Source organism: Petaurus breviceps, unplaced genomic scaffold (assembly GCF_028583685.1).
Source record: "Petaurus breviceps papuanus isolate PSGF00001 unplaced genomic scaffold, PetGlider_PUasm1.0 129, whole genome shotgun sequence".
Classification (NCBI taxonomy): domain Eukaryota; kingdom Metazoa; phylum Chordata; class Mammalia; order Diprotodontia; family Petauridae; genus Petaurus; species Petaurus breviceps.
Window position 1 is genome coordinate 10,671,864 of NW_027185665.1, and position 23,156 is coordinate 10,695,019.

The 23,156-nt window shown below is 39.4% G+C and overlaps 1 protein-coding gene and 1 pseudogene across 4 annotated transcripts in view; one reads left to right on the top strand and one right to left on the bottom strand.

Annotated features, from left to right (window-relative positions):
* LOC138173450 (DNA polymerase iota-like) overlaps positions 1 to 9,612 on the bottom strand; it is a 28,274-nt gene extending 18,662 nt beyond the window's left edge. For 3 of the 4 annotated variants that reach the window (XM_069103476.1, XM_069103474.1, XM_069103471.1), the window contains exons 1-3: positions 9,435 to 9,612; positions 8,471 to 8,599; positions 4,910 to 5,074 (exon numbers count right to left, since the gene is read on the bottom strand). In XM_069103476.1, the coding sequence (XP_068959577.1) occupies positions 4,910 to 5,074; positions 8,471 to 8,599; positions 9,435 to 9,597 (457 nt within the window). In that variant the 5' untranslated portion in view covers positions 9,598 to 9,612. The remainder of the gene's footprint in view (positions 1 to 4,909; positions 5,075 to 8,470; positions 8,600 to 9,434) is intronic. The other variant, XM_069103473.1, reaches the window with a different exon arrangement.
* Positions 9,613 to 16,097: 6,485 nt separating this feature from the next.
* LOC138173831 (tight junction protein ZO-3-like) lies at positions 16,098 to 18,841 on the top strand (annotated as a pseudogene).
* Positions 18,842 to 23,156: the final 4,315 nt, after the last annotated feature.

Below are 23,156 nucleotides of genomic sequence, written 5' to 3' on the forward strand. Positions count from 1 at the left end.
CTTAATGCAACAGAGACTTTCTCCACCAAACACTGATCACAACCTATCTATAACTTAGTAGGTAAGTCCTGGTAATTGCCTGAGAAACACAGAGGTTAAGTGATTTCCTTTGGGTAATAGATGTAATAAGTGTCAAAGAGCAGGTTTAAACCCAGATTTTCCTGTATCCAAGATCAAGACTATATCACATCACAAAGCTAATAAGCTAAGTTCATTGGTAATAATCTACACCCTGATACTACATCATGAAGATGGTATAAGGATAATTTTTAAAAAATCTAAAGTCCACTACTAAGTATGTCATTCTCAAAATTGGGAAATCGTGCTCATGTATTTCTAATTCTTTCAAGTCACTAAGATTTCTTTTTGTAAATTATTGCTTCAGTGAAAAATACCATACTGATTTCTACAATCTCCCCCGCTGATTTCACTTTGAAATGGGGAGGGGAAGGAAGGATATGGGGAAAAGATAACATCTATATCCTACTCCAACATTATACTTGGCAACCTTCATTAATCCTTGAGAATCCAACACTCAGTAAAGAAGTGACCACCCAGAATAAATAATTGCAAATTAAATTATTAACCTTTCATGCTCTTAGCAATCATTACTAAGAACAATAAAATATTTTAAATAAATATACATAATTATGAGGAAGAAACAGAAAGACAAAGAAAAGAAGCTCATTTGCAAGTAATCAAAAAGTGGTGTATATTCATTTAAGATTTTTTTCTTTCAAGTTTCAAGACTTTTGGTTTAGGGAATCAGGAATCTGTAAATTGCTAAAACCTCAGTTCACTACTAGTTGTACTACCATGGGGAAATCAGTTGATTTTGGGTCCTGTTTCCTTTCTGTTTAATTGTGATGATAAAAATTGCACTCCTCCAAAATAAAAATTTGCAGAGGTGAGGAACTATAGGTGCATATAGACATAGATACACACATACATACACATACATGTACATTATATACACACATATATTACATCTATTCTAAGACAGTTCATGTGTTGGTTGGTTTTACTAAAATGTTTTTTTTTAAACTCTTTTAAAATCTTTCTTAGTAGGGATGGCTTGCTGGGTAGATGGGAAGATATATTCAGAAATGAAAGTGATTAAATATATGTGCATGTATATGTATGTATGAAATTTTAATCTCCTAAAATTAATATTTGTATGATGTACCTCACAGGGTTGTTGAAAGGAAAAGAATTTTGTGCACTATAATGTACTCATAACATGGGTGGGCTGGTCTGTGAGGACCAGTATTCCTATAAGTATGGAGCTATTTCCTGCCTGGTTTCAGTCCCAGTTGCCATGTGGATGACTCAGTGGTTGGTGCTACATGATGAGAGTCTTCTAATTAGCTGCAGAGCTAAAAGAACTTTTGACTCAGAAATTACTGAGCTGGACGAGCATACAAAAGGACTAACTAGCACTTTTCTCATTCTTTTCCCATGATGGCTTTAAGGGCCACTTTGAATTGGTCCTGAGAGAGGGATAGGAAAGGGGTGATGGCCATGCTCCCCTTACACACATGCAGCTATGAGCTCATGGACATCTTTGTGTTTATTCTTCTTCAACCTTAGTTAAGTATTTCAAGATATATATGTATAGGCAATGATGTTGTGAATTTGGGAGATCCAAAGGTTGCATCAGAATTGACTGGTGGCAGAAGAGACTACAGAGATGCTAATGGTTAATAGCAGTGGAAATGGCTATCAATGGATGCAGAAAGACAGTCACCTCAGGACAGAGGTAGGTCCAGGGAGTGTGACCCCTCAAAGTGCAGAGTGTCAGCTATAGACTCCAGAAAGGGACTGACAAGCAGACAACTTGACCTACACACAAGTTCCTTAAAGGAAAATGACCCACCCTTTATAAAGGGAGGAAAAGTCTTATGGTATCTCATGTGTGAGTAACCCTTTTGGATACTGGATTTCCTCTCCTCAAAGGTCTTCAAGCAAAAGCTGGATGGCCACTTGTTAGGTATGTTATAGTAGACATTCCTTTCATTGTGTGGATTGCACTAGATGGCCACTGAGGTCCCTTCCAACTCACAAATTTTGTGATTCTGTGACCCTATAGGCCTAGAAAAAATGTTACATATTGGCTTTGTCTGGCATCATTTTTTTAGTACACATTTTTTTTGCTTTTTGGAGGGGGAAGGTAGGGCAGTTGGGGTTAAGTGATTTGCCCAAGGTCACACAGCTAGTAAACATTAAGTGTCTGAGGCTGGATTTGAACTCAGGTCCTCCTGATTCCAGGGCCGGTGCTCTATTCACTGTGCCACCTAGCCAGCCCAGGCCTTCACATTTGTAAGCATCCACAGGAGAGACAATTCTCTATCTAGGGTTCTTATCATTGGATACATTAATTTTCAGGAATCCATTGTAAAAAATAAGCATCTTTTTCACTTTTATTTTTTTAGAATCTAACTGGGCAATCTGCTTTACATCATTCAAGTTTCTTTATGATAACTTTTGCTTGAGTGATTATATATTGATAAGAGTTTGGTGATTAAGGAATCAATTGGTCAACAAGCATCAAGTGTCTAATATGTGTCAGGTACCGTGTTCAACCTTCAAAGAAAAGCAAAAATAAAGTTTCTGCCCCCAAGGAGTTCCATTCTAATGGAGGAGACATGCAAATAACTATGTACATATAAGAAATATACAGTATAAATGGAAGGTAATTTCAGAGGTTAGATACTAGCAAGTAGAAGATGGGACTTGAGTAGTACCTTGAAGAAATCAGGAAAGTTAGGAGAGATACAGGGCAATAATAGAATCAAGTGAAAGGTTTTTTTTGTTACTGTTTTTGTTTTGTTTTTTAAGGATAAGAATGATAACTAAGGTTTCTATGTCACTTTAAACTTTGCAAAGTATTTTTGTTTTTTTGTTTGCAGGAAGCAAGGAATGAGTCAGTAGATATAGAGAGAGGAAGGCTGTGAGACAGACAGAGAATAATGTAAGGGTCCAAATCCAAAAGGAGAGAAAAAAAGATGAGATCAATGGCATAAGAAAAAGGGTTTCTTAAAGAAAAGGCTCACCTCTTCCAACAAGACCACACCACTGAATGTATCCTTCAATCTTCTAACCTGTATTTTTTTTTTTTATACAAAGCTGTCTGGGTAAAGGTCTGAGAATGAATGTGGAATTAAAATGCATGGGTTTAGAGACAGCTATTTTTTCACTTTCACTTAATTCCACATTGTCTGCTGTTTCCTGACATTTGTGGTTACCAAAAAGTAGCATCTGAATACAGTTGTCCCTGTCCCAGGACCTCTGGGGGCAGTTTTTCCTTTTGCCTGAACACACTTGCTTTTTACCACAAAAAAAGTTAATCTATAAATGACAAAGTAAGGAACAAGATTTTATACATGAAGAATGAAGTCTAAACAGCAGAGAATATATCTTTTTTTTAATTTTGTGTTTAAGAGAACAGACTCACCTAAATTCCCACTTCCCCTAATAGTTTCTTTACCATATGCAGTAGGACTCCAGTAAATATTTGTGAATGAATGAAATGGTAAATCTTTTACATTCTCAAACAGCACCAAAGTGACAGCTCCCAACACCTTGGAATGTATCAGAAGCTGAACATAGTAACTATCTTGCCTTTTATCTGTTTTCAGGGAATGGGAGACTTAGTTTCAAACCATCTCTCTAAAGTAGGCCTGCACAACCTTCAGCCTGTGAAAAATGTAGAGGAAAACATACTCTACATTTTTCGTTGGTTGCCAGAGATCTACTGGCATGCCTCCTGGCATGTCTTATGGTCGGTGAGTTGCAGGTTGTGCAGGTCTTCTCTAAATGGATGAAGCTACCCTGGTATGCCAACAGCTCAGGGGAAGGGAGAAGAAAGAGATGGAAAATGGAGGAAAAAAGCTGACTCCCAGAAGGAGTGAGCACTGATTTGCTTTCTCCAAGAAAGGAATGTTATCTCAGTCTATCCTGTCAATTACAAAGTGCTTTATTTTGATCTGGACTTACTAATTCAAAGTAGAAATTTTAAAAAGCAGAATGAGAAGTAGAGACATTATATAAGGAAAATATTTTCTTTTCAAAATATGTTATGAAAACATGAATATGGTAGCTTTTTGCACCAACTGGTTTGTCCTTCAGCTTCTCATTTTCTCTCTTCAATCACTAAAACACCGCTAGCTCAATTTTAATTATGTAGTAGTTCTGGCTTCATTAAATTAGATTTAATATAAATTTAAAATACTCAGAAGTAGGTACTTATTTTATTTCAATGGTTTTCAAAAATCAGTGAAGTTAATCACCATTTGCAGAATGTTTTAAGCAATCGGGGTTAAGTAACTTGCTCAAGGTTACACGGCCAGTTATTTCTGGGTGTGGTGCTGAGTATCTGAGCCCAAATTTGATCCAGGTCATCCTGACACTGGAGCCGGTGCTCTTACTCGCTGAGCCACCTGGCCGCCCCTAAGCAATTGGGGTTAAGTAACTTGCTCAAGGTTACATGGCCAGGTGTTTCTGGGTGGGTGCTAAGTGTCTGAGCCCGGGATTAGATCTCCAGGTCTTCTCAACACTGGAGCCAGTGCTCTTACTTGCTGTGCTACCTGGCCACCCCCATAATATTTCTTTATGGTTAATTTAAAAAATATATATGTTTACAAGGTCATATTTATTTTATTTAGAACACAAAAGATATAGCTTTAAGTTATTATTCCTATTTTAAGTTGTTTTATTTGGCATTGCTCTACTAATATTTGTAAAGCACCAGTAAGGAAAATCTCATTTAAAATCACTGACAAAATTCCTATCATACTAATCCCAGTCAGCAGTATCTCCAACATGTAGATTTAACTTTAAGTAATCTTATATGTATATATATTGGGGGGGGGGTGTGATTTGGAGAACCAGCCTTGTCTATAAATTGTACCTGTAACCTTGTATGACATTTCTCTATAGCATGTCAAATCTTCTCCATTAACTAACACCAGCTGTGGACACTTTTCTTTTGCATCTCTCACAGACATCAGTTTTTTAACTCCAAGCTTCCTGGCTTCATAGTTACAGGTCACAACCAAATATTTTTGCTGAACACCTATGGGGAAAACAGTGTTAGAGGAAAACTCAGTAAGATGGAAGGGAATCACCTGTTAAATTTTTTTAATTACATTTTTATAATACATTATAATGCAAAACATTTTGGTAACAAAAATCTCCAAGTGCTCTATTTAGAACTATTACTTCTTTTTATTGGTAAAGTTGTAAGAAACAGAAACACTGATATCTCAAGCTATTAACTACTCATAAAGGTTTTTAAGGTACCAAAATATTCCAACAACCCTCTAGATTAAATTTCCAAACTAAATCCTCCTTTAGCTAATCACAATCTTTGGGTGTTATGTTTCTGAGAAAATTGGAGCTTGAGTCAGTTAAAACTCTGTGGCTGTTATCAAGAATTAGAGAGGGACAGGAACCGTATGTCATTTCATGGGTATTGGTGAAAAAACAGGGTGAAAAGGTGAAAAAACAACTTCTACTATGTAGGTCAGCACCGTTTCTCCCATAATTAAAGTTGTCTTAGCACTGAGAAGTTTAGTGATTGGTTTAGGATCACACAGTCAATATCTTTCAGAGATAAGTTTTCCTGGCTTCAAAGACCGCTTGCCACCCATTTCACTATACTTCCCTTTAGATATTATGAGATATTGAGTATAATAGTGAAAGTGCACCACACTCACATGCATTATAACATAAAGCATGAAACGGTAATAGGTGAACCAGTTTCACAGAGAAGAGGAGTAATCTGTTCTATATTTGGAGGGTTTCTTAACTACCTGTGACCAAAAGCCAGCTTTTTCTGGATGTGTTTTCTCTGGTGAAATTTGAATAAAAGATCTCTAATATTCTCTCAGATGGTACAGAGATGGAATTAGCTTTACTCTTAACTAATAATCAAAGGCTATGCTCTATTAAAAATGTGCATAACTGGAAGAACTGTCAAACAAAATTAATTGCTAGTTGCTGCTAGCAAAAACTCACTTTCATCTTCTGTACATTTTAACACTCAATAAGGGAGTGTTCTATTTCAAGTACTAGCTTGTCATAATTATTAGAGATACCCCCCCAATCCTGATTACTGAACTTGCTTCTTTGTTGGACTATACAGTATAGGTAAGGTATTCAAGAAGTTACAGGCCAAGGGGAAACAAAAGGTAAGAAGAAATTATTATTAGCAGTTTAACATAATAAATTTTACCAATTTTCTGAAAACTACATAAGTTTTACATAAAATATTTCAGCCAGAATTCCTTCAGAAATAAATTATGCTGTAGAAGACAATCAGAGCTAAATTATTCCTAAACTTTTAAGGATAAAAACAAGCTACTTTGTCTAAGTAGCAATTTACAAAAGATTAAAGTATTATGAACCAAAGCAATTTAAAGCAAAATATATGATTTAATTCCTTTATTTTCCCCAATAGTAATGACTAGTCATTCTTCAGCTTCAAAAGTTCACTACAAAGTTCTTATGAACTCTTGTTTAAAACAATTTTCTTAGGACCACGAGAAAAATATAAGACAGTTGCTTCATAATTTAACATGGTTCTTTTGTTTATATGGTTTAAAGTGGAATTTTATATATATTGCCTTAAAGTATGTTTCCCTAGAGTATGCTTATGGAATTCCACAAGTTCTACTTTGAAGAACTCATTCTCATTCATGAATTTAACAAATGTTTATTAAACACTACCTATGTGTAAAGTACTTTTTAAAATGCAGCAAGTTCTATTCAAATATTGAGTAACAACTGGGTTGATATACAAGAGGCAGCTGGTGGCACAGTGGAATTCTGGGCCTGATTTCAAGAAGACTGAATTCAAATCTAGCCTCAGGAATTTAATAGCTGTGTGACCCTGGATAAGTCATTTACATCTGCCTACCTGTACAATGGGGATAATAACAGCACTTACTTTCCAGTGTTGTTGTGAGGATCAACTGGAAGCTTTACAAAGCACTTAGCACAGAGTCTGGCACATAGTACGTACTATATAAATGCTTATTCCCTTCCCTTCAAGAAACTCAATTCCCCAAGGGCAACAAATGGCTAAGCATTGCCTTTATCTTTCACACAACTTGGACCTACTCCTGCAGAGTTTTTTGCCTACATACTTAGACTCATACCATATCAGAACCAAAACTTGTTCCTCTAAGTATGGTCCTGTGAACTTGGGAGGTAGTCTTCAGGGGATCCACAAGGTCAAAACTATTCCCATTATAATACTTAGACATTTTAATTTCTAACACAGTATCGAAAGATATAACCCACATAAAAACTCCCTGAGGTCCTCAATAATTTTTAGAATATAAAGGGGTCCTAAGAGCAAAAAGTCAGAACTGCTTGCTCAAATCCAACCTTTTTTCGTGAAGAAATGAAGGTTATGAGAAAATGACTAAGGAAGGTCACACAGCTAATGAAGGGCAGTCAAAATCTGAAGCAAATTCTTCTGGTTTCAACTATGTAGTCTTGTGTTTATCTATTCCATTAATTCAACAATGCTTTCTGAATTGTTAATTTTTAAAAGTGCAAATATCCTTAAGTTCCAGTACAAGGATTGTGTTTTATTCTATTTTATACCCTCAATGACTAGCGAAAGACCCAGCCCATAGGATGGGTTCAATAAATGACCGTTGACTAAAATGATTTTGATATTGTAAGAAATTCCATTCCTTACCTCCAAATTTGTTTTAAAAAGTTGTTTAAGCAGAATTTCAATAAACATTTGTAGATGGCCTAAGAACTGATTAATTTTGAGCATCTTCCATCTCCCCCTTTTAACCACTACAGAAGAAAAAGTTACATTCAGAGCGGAGGGTCATTTTGTATTTTTGGCCATTGCAGGAGTTGCCATGGCCCAAAATATCACCGTCTGGTGGCCAACCTTCTGGTGATGAGAAAAGTGGCAATAATATCTGGTATTTTTAAGGAATTAATTCTTCCCCACAATAACTTTGAGGAGCATGCTTTTTCATTTTTTATCTCTCTTAGTACCCAATCGTGCATCATAAACATAAGGCATTCAATAGAATTTTTTGAATGACTACAGATCACATCAACCTCAAAGTAACATTGCTAGTAGTTATCCTAACTTTTTTAGGATGGGAAACTCAAATTCAAGTAATTCACTTAGACTAGCTAGGTCTAAAGGTCAACCCAGAAATAAAGCTAAACTATCTGTTTTGCACTGACAAGTGTATGTACCCATATCTAAATTTCTTGCTGTCTTTGCTTCAGATGACCCATTTATAAAATTATTATAAAATCTATATTCCCCATTACTATTTACTACAGTACAGGACCCACTTTTAAAGTTTTACAGTACTAAGCTGGGTAAAATGGAATGGAACACTGTAACAAAATAACACAACAATTCCAACAGATTTAATCCTTAAATAGAAAAAAAGGGAAAGAAAATATATAAGTCCAGAAATACCTAAAGGTTTGCCTTTTAATTCTGGATGAGAGATCATTTCTACTTGTGCATAAAAGCAATCCAGGTCCACGTGTACTATGACTCTGTAGGAAGCACTTCCTGCCGGCACAACTTGGCCATGAACTGCTGCTGCACCACATGCAAAGGAATGCAAAATATTTTCAGACTCCTTACCCTATGCTAACATGGTACGGTGGGTAGTGGTAAAAAAGATGGCCAAGGACAAAAGTGGGGTCTGTCAGGGATGAGAGTCGTGTGTCTTTCCCTGATTTATCCTATGAGCCAAGGCAGTTCAATTGTAGAATTCAGAATACGCCAATGGATTTAAAAAAACAACAAAACCTTATACTTGACACTTATACATTTTCTATTTTTCAGCACAACTGCTTAGGTCTGAATGAAAAATTCAACTGGACGTTACCCAAGAATGAAAAAGCCAGGCTCACTAGCACCTGGACATCAACAGTAAAAAGCAAACATCCTCTTGGAAGGAACGGAAAGTGAGCCCAACAATAATCGCCCAGGAGCTACGCGGACCCGATCCCTACAAACTTCACTAGCCGCGGCCCGCCTGGAGAGCGTCAGGACCCCCCGGGGCGCTTGACGTCGGCGTCGCTACATCGGAAAGCGGTAAAGGCCGAGGCCAGGCCGAGGCCCGGCCGCGCCGGCCCCTCCCTGCCTTCAGCCGCAGGGCCCCGCTCACGGGCGGGGCTTCGCGGCTTCTCAAGCCCTGAACTTGGCGACGGGCCTTTTCACGGCTCTTTTTGGACTCGCGCCCCCGCTGGCCCGACACGTGGGGGGCGAATGAGCCCTAAGCCTTCAGCACGCCGGCCACCCTGGACGTCCCGGCAGCCCTTCTCTAGGAGCAGAAGCGGGGCGTGGAGGCCGGCGCGGGCCCGGGGACCCCGGGGACCCCGCCCCGGGCGGGCCCTACCGCTCCTCCCCCTCCCCCCATTTCATTTACACGGGGCGGGGCGGGCGGCCCCCACGGGCCCCGAGGCGCTCCCGCGGCCTCCGGCCGCCCCCAAGGGCGGAGGGTCCATAGCGTCCTCCTCCTCCTCCTCCTCCTCCTCCTCCTCCTCTTCCTCGTCCTCCTCTTCCTCTGGCTCCACCCCCAACGTGTCCATTCCGCGGCGGCCAACCGCAGCTCGGCCTTCCTGCGGCCTCCGCCCCCGTCGCCCCGGGAAACCGCGGGCTCCCAGCCCCCGCCCCTTCACGGCCTGAGTGCGCGGCGTCTGCGCGGAAGGACGAGGCGGACCCGCCTGTTACCCCGGGGCCCACGTGCGCGCATTCGCCCGCTCCAGCCCGCCCACCCGCCTTAAGGGGAAACGGGTAGTAACATTGAAACAAAGTAGCTGCCACTTTCTTCTGGCCGGGAAGTCCCTCTGGGGCCGAGCTGGCCGTTAAGGGCCCCAAGGGAGAAAACGACACCCCAGACCAGCCACTTCTACTTGACATCGATGGAAATAGGCACACATCCCTTCCAAGGCCTCACCCCATCCATTAGTAGAAAGGCCCAGCAGCTCCCCAGCTGACTAACTGAGGACTGGGGGGCAGGTTGGGGCTCTAGCCCAGGGCAACGGCAGGAAGATGGGTGCAAAGTACTAAGAGTAACTCAAGTATCGGGAAATGTTAGAGATTATTTTTTTTTTTTGGTTGTGAGTGGGAATTTCCCTTCCACCCCTCCCCCCAAGAACTCTCTTGGGTAATGGCTTTAACTCTGTCAACTACAAATAAGACCCCCCAAAATGTTAATCAACAAATAAGACCCTCCCAAAATGTTAACAATCAAAATGTAAGAGCTACGTTTTATATGTAGGGAAATTGAGGCCCATCCGTGGTTTGTCCAAGGTCTTGGGCTTCCTCTCCACTACATGAGATTACTGTTGAAAAAAGCGTGAATGAGGGGCTGCCCCAGCCTCGGGACACCTGGGAACAGTTCCGGGCTCAGCTACTCAGCACCCACACACAAAAATAACTGGGCGTGTAACCTTGAGCAAGTTACTTAACCCCGATTGCTAAAAAAAAAAAAACAAAAAAAAAAACTCGAATGCCTTGATTGCTACTAAATAGCAAAACTGTTGTATAAATGGTGATGAAAATTTTAAAAAGAAGAGTGAATCTCAAAAACTACAGTCACTAGACAAGGTCACAACTGGAGAACCTTGAGAGACTTATGCAATGGAGTTAATGATGCTGTTGTGATTAGAGGAATATGAAAAGAGAGGCTACTTGAAGAGTTTGGTACTAAGCATTTTAGGTACCACTAGGATAGAATAAATTTTTTTTAAGCAGTCGGGGTTAAGTAACTTGCTCAAGGTTACAACGCCAGTTATTTCTGGGTGTGGTGCTGAGTGTCTGAGCCTGGAAATCCATCTCCAGGTCACTCGGACACTGGAGCTGGTATTCTTACTCTCTGAGCCACCTGGCCGCCCCTTAGGATAGAATAATTTTATAGAAAAGTAGTCATTCAGACTTTTCTTGAATTCCAGTTAGAGGGGAGCTACTATAGAATAACTGAATTAAATAATTGGAGGGAAAGTCAGAGGCAATCAGATCTTAAAGGACTCCTTATTACATATATATATTAGACTAGCGATCATTCCAACCTTTGTTTGAAGACCTCCAATGAAGGTAATCCAGTTGCCTGCCTCCCAAAGCAGCCTATTCCACTTTTGGATATTTCTATTAGGAAGTTTTCCCTTACATCAAAGCCTAAATTTACCTCTTGGCTATTCCTACCCATTACTGATTATTGTACCATCTAAGTTCAAACAGAACAAGTAATTAATCGTTACTCTTCCACATGATAATACTTCAAATATTGGATCCTGACTATCATCCAATGTGTTAGCCACCCCTCCTGGTTTTGTGTAGTCTGTAGTAACCCCCCATTTTGTGAACATCCCCCATCTCTCCCCATCATAGGAGAGCTGCCAAGGAAACCTGCCCAAAACCCAACAAAGCCTGTCCAGGAAGCAAACATGCCAAGTAAACCTGACCAAGCCTGCTACCTGAAGCCTATAGTCACCCCCACTTCTGTCCAGTTGTCAAAATAGATTTGGGAACTTTCCAGTTGTGTAACAAACTGATTGCTTAACAATTAACAATTGTCAGGCAATGCTATCCTTTGGCTTCTGTATTATCCCTGTTTGCTCCCCTTGGTGACATTTATGTTGTGGGTTTTATCTATATAAACCCTGAGATGCATATGCTCGGGGCTGCCTGATTTGGGTGGATGACCCCTGGCAGTCGCTGGGTTAATTATGCTCCACAATAAATTCCATTTAAATGATCCCCACTCACTGTCATTTTCGTTACAACAGTCTACACATTTGAGATGCATTCATTCTATCTTCATAACTATCTATCTATCTATCTATCTATCTATCTATCTATCTATCTATCTGTCTGTCTGTCTGTCTGTCTGTCTGTCTGTCTGTCTGTCTGTCTATCTATCTATCTATCTATCTATCTATCTATCTATCTATCTATCTATCTATCTATCTATCATCTCTTTATCCAAGACGCTGATAGAAAATGTTAAACTACCCAGGGACAAGCAAGACCCTGGTGCCACTTCACTGGAGAGTTTCTTCCAAATTGACATAGGGTCATAGATTAAGAGCCAGAAGAAACCTTAGAGGTCATGAAGTCAAACTTCCTTATTTTACAGATGAAGAAATTGAGGCACAAAGAGGTTCAGTAATTTGTCCAGTGTGATGTAGCTAGTAGGGGTCTGAGTCAGGATTTGAACTGAGGTCTTACTGAGACCAAATTGAGCACTCTGCACATTAGCTACTTCATCAGACCAATAATCATTACTTTGGGGGTCCAACCTTTCAATGGATTCCCTAAAGCATATAATTCCTAAGGCAAATCATTTCACTTTCAAGCTACTCTAATTGTTAAGAAGCTTTACTTTACATTGTTCATATGTGCCTCTTTAACTAGACTGCTAGTGCAGGACTCTAGAACCAAAAAGAAGTCTAATGCCTCCCATACGACAAGCCTTCACATATTTGAAACCAGGTTTAATATTTCATCAGCAAATCTTTTCCAAACCAAATATTCCTTCAAATACTTGAAGACAGTTACCATGTGTCCCTCCAGTCTTCTCTTAACAGGCTAAACAACGCCACTTCCTTCAAGGGATTCTCAGATGACACACACTTGAGGCTCTTCATCTTCCTGTTGTTTCTCCTTTTTATTGAGGCTTTTAAACTATAGTCCTCAGAAATGATCGCAATACTTCCAGGTGCAATATGACCATGTCAGTATATAGAAAGGGGATGAAGTTTTTATTCCTGGAATTTATGTATCTGATAATGAGCAATTAGGTGGATAGAAAAATGCACCTGGAGTCAAGAAAGTTTGAGCTCAAATTCAGTCTCAGTCATTCATTAGGTATGTGATCTTGCACAAGTCACTTAACCTTTGTTTTACCTCAGTTTTCTCATAAAATGGAAAGAATGATGGCACTTAGCACCTACAATTGTTGTGAGGATCAAATAAGATATTTATAAAGCACATGACGCAGTGCCTGGCATGTAATATGACTTATAGATAGAACTGATAGTTGTTATATGACTCAAGATCATATTTTCTTTTTTTTTTCTGCTGCTACACCTCTCTGCTGATTCATTTTGAACCAACAGTCCACTGTAAGCCCCAGATAATTTTCAGACAGACTACTGTCTAACTGTCACTTACCCATTCTATCCTTTAAAGTTGATTTTTTGAACCTAGATGTAAAAATTTCACTTTTGTCCCTGTTGGGTTTTGTCCTATTAAATCCATCCCAAATCTTTAGATTAGCATGATCCTTTTGGATGTCGTCAACTACTGTGCTAGCTATTTTTGCCTAGCTTTGTGTCACTTGCAATTCTGATAAACATGCCATCCATGCCTTTATTTAAATGAATAAAATGAATACAAATATACAAGGCCAACCACAGGTTCCTTTGCCACCCAGTGGAGATCTTTGGTCAAAGTGACTTGAAAACATTAAGACTACTCTTTGAGACTACCCATCTCATTCCAAGTCTAATGGTATTGCTATTTCATCTGCTATAACTCCATATTTTCCAAAACAATAATAATATGAAGTTCTTCATGAAATGCTTTGCTGAAATCTAGCTGAACTCTAACTCCAGCATTTCCCTAAACTACTAGCTTAATAAGTCTGTCAAAAAAAGGAAATAAGATTAGTCTGTCATGACCTGTTCTTCATGAACCATGAAGGCATTTTGTAATTACTACTTCCTTTTTGAGATATTCTTTATCTCTTTAATGATTCATTTTTGCCACATCACACTGTTGATTCATATTAAACTTGAAGTCCAACAAAACCCCCTGATCTTTTTTAGACAATCTGCTGTCTAGCCATGCTTTTCCCATCTGACTTAAGATACTGATTTTTTTTCAATCCAAGTCTGTCTCTATATTTGTCCTTATTAAATTTCATTTTGTTATGTATCATTCATTATTTTAACCTATTGAAATGTTTTTAGATTCTTACTATTTCAGTCAGCATGTTAGTTACTTTTCTTTCCATCATGTTCAAATTGGATAGGCATCTCATCTATTCATCTGTTAACTTGATTATTCCTGTGGCCTCTTATTTGATATCCTTGCTTCCAGACTTTTCCATCCTCCATAAAATTGGAGAATTAGTGTTCCTAAGAGACAGGTCTAACTATGTCAATCCCCTGCTCAAAAATTGTCAGTGGCTTCCTATCACCTCTAGGTAAAAGACAAGTTTCTAAAACAAACAAAAAAATCTGACACTTAAAACTTGCCACAGTTTGTTTCCTACCTACGTTTCCAGATTTATTTTACAATACTCTCATTCAAATGCTCTACATTCTAGACAAAATGGCTTACTGGTAGTTCTTAGTTTCTGGAGCTCAACATCCCACATTCCTTCTCTGTGCTTTTGCACAGGCTTTCCCTGCAAATACAATCCCTTCTCATCTCAGCTTCTTAGAATTCCTACCTTCTTTTAAGGCTCAGTTCAGAAAACCTTTCTGAAAATCCTACAGAAAACCTTTCCTGATCCCCTCAGTTATTAATGCTTTTTTTTATCTTTATATTAGCTGATATGTTTATCTAGATAGATATAGATAAATGTAATACATGATTACATAAATATATGTAGATACATTAAATGCCAACTATGGGATACCAGGGTAAAACTGTCTTTTACCTCTTTGGCACTAGGGATAGTACTTATCACAGTGCCTGAGACAAAATGTATGTTGATTAATTGTGCTACGTATCGTATATTAAGTATATGTTGGATACTCCAGTAAAATGTAACCTTCTTGGGTACAGGGATTATTTCGTTTTTCTTTGTATATCTGAAACAGTGCCTTTCTTACACACAGGTACTAAATAAATGCTTTTTGGATTGGATTAGATTGATTGAGAATGGGAGAATATAAAATACTAATATCTGTGTTTTCTAGAAAGGAAAACTCACATGGAATAATCTTAATATAGAGGAAACAAGCTGCTTTTATTATTTGTCATCACTGCTCTGATTTCAGAAAACATGGAGTGGAGAAGAACTAATGACCCCCCCCCAAATATGAATAAAAATATAATAAATTTGGTTGACATGTCTTTTATTCTGAATATCTGAAGTGGTTTTAACTGAATAATCTCATGAAATAAATATCTTGAGCCATAAGAATAATTCAGCACAAAGAACAGCTGAGAAAAATACAATCAAGCTAAATAAACATTGTTTTAAATTTTAAAAATTAAATTAATTAAATAAAATTTAAACTTACCTCTCTACCACCACAGAGGTAAAACAGTATATGAAAGTGTCATTAATAATGCACTGGGAAAAACTCCTGAAGGCCCAGAGAGACTGGTGCTGGTATCATCCTAAAAAAGACCAGTGCTCTTAAAAGTACCTTTCAGTTCTTAAGAGCATTCTTTAGTTCTAATGAAACACAGGTTTCCAGATATTTGTATAGCACTTGTTTATTTTAAGTAGTCAAATAAAATTACTAGTATAAAAGTGAAAAATAAGAATTCACAACAAATGAAGAAAAAAAGGACATTACTAGAAACTATCTTGCCTAACTGTATATGCCAATAAAACTGCAACTTAAATGGATGAATATTTTTATTAATATAAAAATCCCAAATTAACAAAATGAGAAGTAAAGAATTTAAATAACTCAATAACAGAAAAAAATAAAAAAAATTCATAAATGATTCATATAGAAAAAAACCTCAGGACCATAAGGAATTAAAACTGAATTTTATCAAACTAAAGAAAAAAAACAATTCTGATATTACATAAACGGAAAAATAGGAAAATAAGGTATCCTAACAAATTCCTTCCATGATAGAAATAATGTCTTGATACCTAAACCAGGGAGAATCGATATAGAGAAATACAACTATGAAATTTTAATGAACATTGATGCAAAAATTTTAAATAAAATATTATCAAGGTTCATATAGCACTATGATGATGACCTGATCCATCTTGGGGAAGAAGATGCAGCAGAGAAACGCGGCAGCTGGGAGCTGCCTGCTTTCCCACTCGCTGGGCTCATGCCAGTCCCCCTCCTACCTGCCCAGACGTCATCTCTCCAAACAGGTAATAGACATGGGGGAGATGGCCATCTGGGAGCAGCACACCGCCACACTGAGTAGCGATCCTCGAAGGGGCTTTGGGATTGCCATTTCAGGAGGCGGTGCCGACCCAGTGGTGCCACAGTAACAGATCACTGGTGATACCAGATGCGGTATGAGGAGGAGCAGCCGTGGGCAGGCTGCAGGCTGGAGACCATATTGTAGTGGTGAATGGGGTTTCCATGGAGAATGTATCTTCGACCTTTGCCATACATACACCAAATTTGCCAATATTACCATAAAAAGACCTCGAAAAATTCAACTGCCTACCACCAAGACTAGCTATCCCACTTCAAGCCTGAGCCGCTCCAACCCACAGAACCAGGGGCCACTGTGGAGCCACCAGGACCAGGAAGAATTGGACCATATTAGGGGGTGTGAGGGCGATTCATCCAGTGAGTGCAGCTCGGGCCACAGCTGGACTGAACGTTCCCGGAGGCCGAGTCGAGCTGGCAGCCGCAGAGGTCACAGTTGGGAGAGCAAGTTGGATCCGGCCAGATGGAGCCAATGGGCTGACCCTTCTGGCTTCAAGAGACTTCCTAGGCATGATGTGTTAATGAAGCCAGTGGAGTCAGTGTTGGTGAAGAAGAAAGGGAGCGAGGAGTTCGGCCTGAAGCTTGGCAGTCAGATCTTGATCAAGCACATCACAGACTCGGCCCTGGCAGCCAAGAACAGGGGACTGAAGGAGGGTGATCTTGTCCTTAAGATAAATGGAGTGTCAAGCCAGAACCTGTCCTTGGATGACACCCGAGAGATGATTGAGAGGTCAGAGGGAACTCTGACCCTACTGCTGCTCAGGGATCATTGGCAATTCCTGGTGAACATACCCCCAGCAGTCAACAGTGACAGTGAGAGTTCGGGCCTGGATGACATCTCTGATGTTGGCTCTGAACCCTCCCAAGCACCCCCATCCTACGTGCCCCCACCATCTTGTGGCAAGCAGTGGGTTTCTGATGCCAGCTGGACAGAGTCTCCTCCGGAGGAGTCAGTGGAACTAGGACCCACTCAGGAATCAGGTACTCAGGACACCCTGAGAAAAATCAGCTACGACATCTATTGGATCCCCACTGACCAAAGAGAAGATGATGGGTATAGCCCAGACACTCGTGTGGTCTGCTTCACCGAGGATACCAGCATTGGTCTCCGTCTAGCTGGGGGCAATGACATCGGCATCTTCATATCAGATGTACAGGGAGGGAGCCCAGCAGATGGACAAGGAATTCAGGAAGGAGACCAGATCCTACAGGTGAATGACCAGTCATTCCAGGGCCTGACCAGGGAGGAGGCTGTTCAGTACTTGCTGGAGCTGCCCCCAGGAGAGGAACTGGAGCTGCTTACTCAGCGCAAGCAAGATATCTTTAGGAAGATGGTCAAGTCAAGAGTGGGTGACTCTTCTGTACCCATTTTGAGCTGGAGCCAAATCCACCTATGGGCCTGGGCTTTACCTGAGGGGATGTCTTCCATGTTTTGGACACACTGTACCCGGAGCAGGGAAGGAGTGGCAGCTGGCTGGCGGTTTGTATGGGCCAGGACCTGAAGGAGCAAGATCGGTGCATTATTCCCAACCAAAGCAGGGCTGAGCAGTTGGCATCACTAGAGGCTGCCCAGTGGGCTGTGGGCTCAGGGCCTTTCTCTTCCTCAGCTACCACAGAGGCCCGAGCTGAGTTCTGGAAGCTTCCGGGCCTTCGGAGAGGTATCAAGAAGTATATGTGCCAAAGCCGTGAGGACTTGTCAGCCCTGACAAAGCAGGGCAACTATCCACCCTATGAACGGGTAGTGCTGAGGGAAGCCAGCTTCAAATGCCCCATGGTTATCATGGGCCCTGTGGCTGACGTTGCCATGCAAAAGCTATGTTCTGAGCTTCCTGACCAGTGTGAAGTTTCAGAGAGTGTAACAAGAACTGAGGGCCCCTCAAAGGTCGTCAAGCTGGACACAGTGCAGGTGAATGCTGAGAAGAACAAGCACACTCTGCTGGATGTGATGCTCTCTGCTGTGGATTGCCTGAACTATGTGCAGTACTACCCCATAGTGGTGGTGTTCTGTGCCCCTGAAAGCCAGGCAGGGGTCAAGGACCTGCACCAGGGGCTGGCACCCACCTCCAGGAAGAGTTCTTGCCGCCTCTATGGCCAAGCCACCAAGTTGAAGAAGTACCACAGCCATCTATTCACAGCTACCATTCAACTTCAGGGGCACAACAATGCCTGGTACCAGGTGCTCAAAGATTATCAAGACCCAGCAATCCCGACCCATCTGGACAGCTAAAGACCAGCTGGACAATGCAGCCAAGGAGAGCCTGGACCTGCCCTACCAGGACTTTGGGGGAAGGAGTGCCTATCTCAGCTGTGACAGCCTTGTCAACAGTGACTACGAGGAGACAGATGGAGAGGGTGGCTTTTACACAGACAATGACATGGATGAGGAGCCCGCAGAGCCAGCCTTGGCTCGTTCATCAGAACCAGTAGAAGCAGATGAGGTAGAGAATCTGAGGGAAGAGGCATTGCCAGCCTGGACATACCCAAGAGCCCAGGCCAAGGATCCACCTGCTCAGGACCAGTGGAGACAAGATAGCATGAGAACCTATGAGAGGGAAGCCTTGAGAAAAAAATTACCCAAGCCTGGAACTATGAATCAGATGAGGATGATGGCTATGACTGGGGCCCTGCCACTGACCTGTGACCATGGGGGCTGTTGACCAATTCAACACCAAGGTCTCCTCAGGGAATCCACCTACCCACTTTAGTCCAGGCAGCCTAAAGGAAGGGGACTCACTTGGGCTTCTACCTCCTCATTTGGGACAGCCATTTCCAGACCTGCCTATTCCTAATAAAGTTGGATTTTTATTACCCTCCTCCCTTCCACTTTGATACTATAGGCCAGGGAAGGAAGACAGCTCATCCTATTCCATCCCCTACACCCCCATCTCTGGGCTTTGTTGTCAGTGTCACAAAACATCCCCATGAGCCCCCTCCAGTATAGCCCTACCCCCAGCTGTTCCAGTAGAACAATGTGTTCCCACTCTCTCAGGACCCAGAACCCACAACCTGGACTGGACCACAGATTATGGAGCAAAACTCTTAGTTTTATGAGTGGGGAAACTTAAGGGTAATTGTAGCAGCAAGCACCCTAGGGTGGCTGCTAACACAGGTTCTTAGATCTGCTTTGATAAAGGAAAGCAACTCAAAATGGGTTAACAAGCTTACTTTAAATCAGTCAAATATGCATCGTTTACCTAGTTCAGGGGGAAAAGGTCAGCACCCCAAACTTCAGAATACACAGACAGAATTATCAAGACAGAGAAACAAATCAAGTAGACAGTTTCCAAACTGTCCAACCATTACATCGATACCAAATTAACATCTGGGTTTCATCAACATCTGGGTTTTTCAAAGCCGGGGGGCTCTCAACAAAGGCTTCCCAGAGTCCAGATCAAATCACAGAAGACTTCTCAAAGTGAGCCCCCAAAACAAAGCTACACATCAGGGCTCATATAGCCTTCTCCTGGCTCAGAGAATGTAACAACCTTATTGACTCACTGCCCAATCAAAAAGTATATACTGAAAAACAAGCCTCCCACCCCAGGCTCCAGATGCACTTTAGCCTAGGGGCTGGGAAGATCTTAAAAATTTACATTCCCATTACAGTAATTCAGCTTGTGTCAGTGTCTGGACTTACCATTCTGGGTTGTTAGCTTAGAACAAGGGTTTTTAAAGAAACCTGGGTGCCTGTGAACTTTAAAAAAAAATACTTGGATAACTGTACTTCAATAGAATTGGTTTCCTTTGTAAAAAAAAAAATATATATATATATATATGTATATATTTAGCACTATGATTAGGTTGGATTGATAGTAGGAATACAGGGTTAGGAAACTTAGTAATATAATAGACCATATTATTAATAAGAACAACATAAATCACATGATTATATCAATAGTTGCAGAAAATTTTTTTGATAAGTTATAATGCCCAACCCTACTAAAACAATAGATAATACAGGAATATAAGAACTATCTTTTAGTATGATAAGTAGTGTTTATCTAAGACCAAGAGCCAAGATTGTATATAATGGAGATAAACTAAAGACCTTTCCAATAAGGCCAGAGATAAAACAAGGATGTCTACTATCACTACTTCTATTTGATATAATGCTAGCAATGCCAGTTACAGAAACTGAAAAAAAAAAAGAAATTGTATGAATAATTTAGACAAAGAAGAAACAAAATTATTATTTTTTTTTGCAAATGACATGATGGTTTCCCTGAGAGAATCTTAGATAATCAAGTAAAATAAAAAAAATTAAAAATTTCAGCACAATTGTAGAATACAAAATAAATCCACAGAGATAATAATTTCTGTATGTTACAAACCAAAATCCAGAAGAAAGAGATAGAGAAATTTCATTTAAAATGCCTAATATATAAAATACATGGGAACCATCTTGCCAAGTCACACACAGAAACTACAGGAATACAACTATAAATTATTCTTTACATAAATAAAACAAAACTAAGTAATTGGAGAAATATGAATTGCTAATGGATAGACTGAATCAATATAATAAAAATTACAATACTACTTAAATTTATTTATCCAGTGCTTTACCAATCAAATTATTAAAGGATCACTTTAGAGAACAAGAAAAAATAACAAAATTCACCTGAAGTAACAAAAAATTAAAAATGTCAAGTAAAATAATGAAAAATAATAGAAAGGAAGGGTACCTAGCTATACCAGATTTGAAGCTATACTACAAAATATTAATCATCACAATGATTTAGTACATTAAGAACTAGACAACTTGATCAATGGAACAGATTAAGTACACGACATACAGCAGCAAATGAATACATTAGCCTAGTGTCTGATTTAAAAAAATTAAAAACTACCTTGGCTACTGGAGGAAGAACTCACTATTCAAGAAAAACTGTCACAAAAACTAGAAAGAAGTCCGGCAAAAATTAGATATAGAACAACATCTCACATTGAATACCAAGATAAGCTCAATTTATTGGACATTAAAGGTGACAATATAAGCAAATTTGAGGAGCAAGGAAGAAATTATCTTTCAAATCTATGAGCAAGAGAACAGTTCATGACCAAACAAAAGATAAAGAAGATCACAGAAAATAAAACGGACAATTTTGTCACATAAAATTAAAAAGATTCTACACAAGAAAAACCAATGCAACTAAAATTAGAAGGGGATCAGGAAGCATCAAACTTCTCTGAGAAGAATCTCATTTCATGCATATACACACACATACATACTTACACACACACATATGACTTATTCAAATTTATAAACAGAAGATCCATTCTTCAATTGGTAAATGCTCAAATGACATGGACAGGCAGTTTTCTAAGGAAAAAAACCTAAGCTACTGATACTCATATAGAAAAAAAAAATTCTTCAAAATCACTAATAGAGAAATGCAAATTAAAGCAGTTCTGAGCTTCCACCTCATACCCATCAGATTGCAAAATCAGAAAAAAGAAAAATGGCAAATGTTGGGAGGACTGCAGGAAAATATTAACTCACTCTTGGCAGAGCTATGAATTGGTTCAGCCACTCTAGAAAGAAATTTGGAACTATGCCCCCAAAAGTTACTAAACTGCAAATACCCTTTGGCCTAGTAATACCAGTAGTGAGTCTATATCCAAAGTAAGAGGAAAAGGTTCCATATTTCTAGTACCTCTTTTTGTGGTGACAAAGAATGGAAAACTAAAGGGGTGTTTATCAATTGGGAGAATGGCTAGACAAATTATGGTAAATGAATGTAATGGATTATTATTGTGCTATATGAAAAGATGAAAGGGATGATAGCAGAGAAACCTGAAGAGACCTATATTAATTGATACAGAGTAAAGTGAGCAGAAGCAGAAGAATAATTTATACAATAAAGACATTGTAAAGACAAAGAATTTTGAAAGACTTATGAACTTTGATGCATGCTAGGGCCAACCACAATTCCAAAGAACTGATGATATAGCATTCTACATACCTCCTGACAGAGGTAACAAACTCAGGTTATAGATTGAGACATATTTTTTTTTGTACATGGACAATGAGGGAATTTATTTTGCTTGACTATATATACATATATATATATACACACACATACATATATAATTTGTTTCAAGAATTTTATTTTTCTTCCCCCTCCTTAACACCCCCCCCCCCAAACAGGAAACCTATTTTCTCTTCCTCCTGCCTTCCCTGGTGGGTTGGAGGAGGTAAGAGGAAGAGAAAATAGTTTTTGATAGAAAAAAATAAAATTTAACTAAAACAATATTTTAAATAAACCATTTAGGGCAGAGGAATGTAGAAGGGAAGGGAAGAATAGATTTCTTTTGTAGCCATTCATTGTGCTAATGTACCACTTTGGTCTAAAAATAAATTGAGTACATTTGATTTAAAAAAAAAAGATATCTTGTCCTTTAACAGGAACATTAGCACTTTTATGGGGTTGCAAGTTACCTCTGAGGAAACAGATTAAAGAGTCAGAAATGATTTATCAGGGTTGGAAGTTAAAAGTATAAAACCCAGAAAGGATGAGGTGGCTAAAATCAGACTATAATTATAATACCTTATAACAGCAAGGTGCATGTAAGCATACTCAGTATTTATCTAATACTTTATATCCAAGGATTCTCAGTCTCCTAAGAAAGTCTGTCAGTATATTATACACCTCTTTAAAGAAGTACTTTTCTTTCTTTGACTTTTAATGTTATAACATTAGCTATCATTACATTGTGTTGTATGAGCAACACAATAGTTGTAGTTTAAACACTTTTTACTTGTTACCAAAAAGATATACTGTACATAATGCGGTTGGGACTGGGAGAGGGTATGGTTTCAGATTAGAGTTTTTATAATAGCTTTTCTTTGATTTCAGTAGATATTTGATAAAAGCATTTCAAAGTCATTTTAGAAATGAAATTTTAAGTATTGGTGATCAAATTGCATTTGAAGACACCTTATCATTCTCCATGATAAGGTAGAATAAAAGAATAACCCTTGGATATAA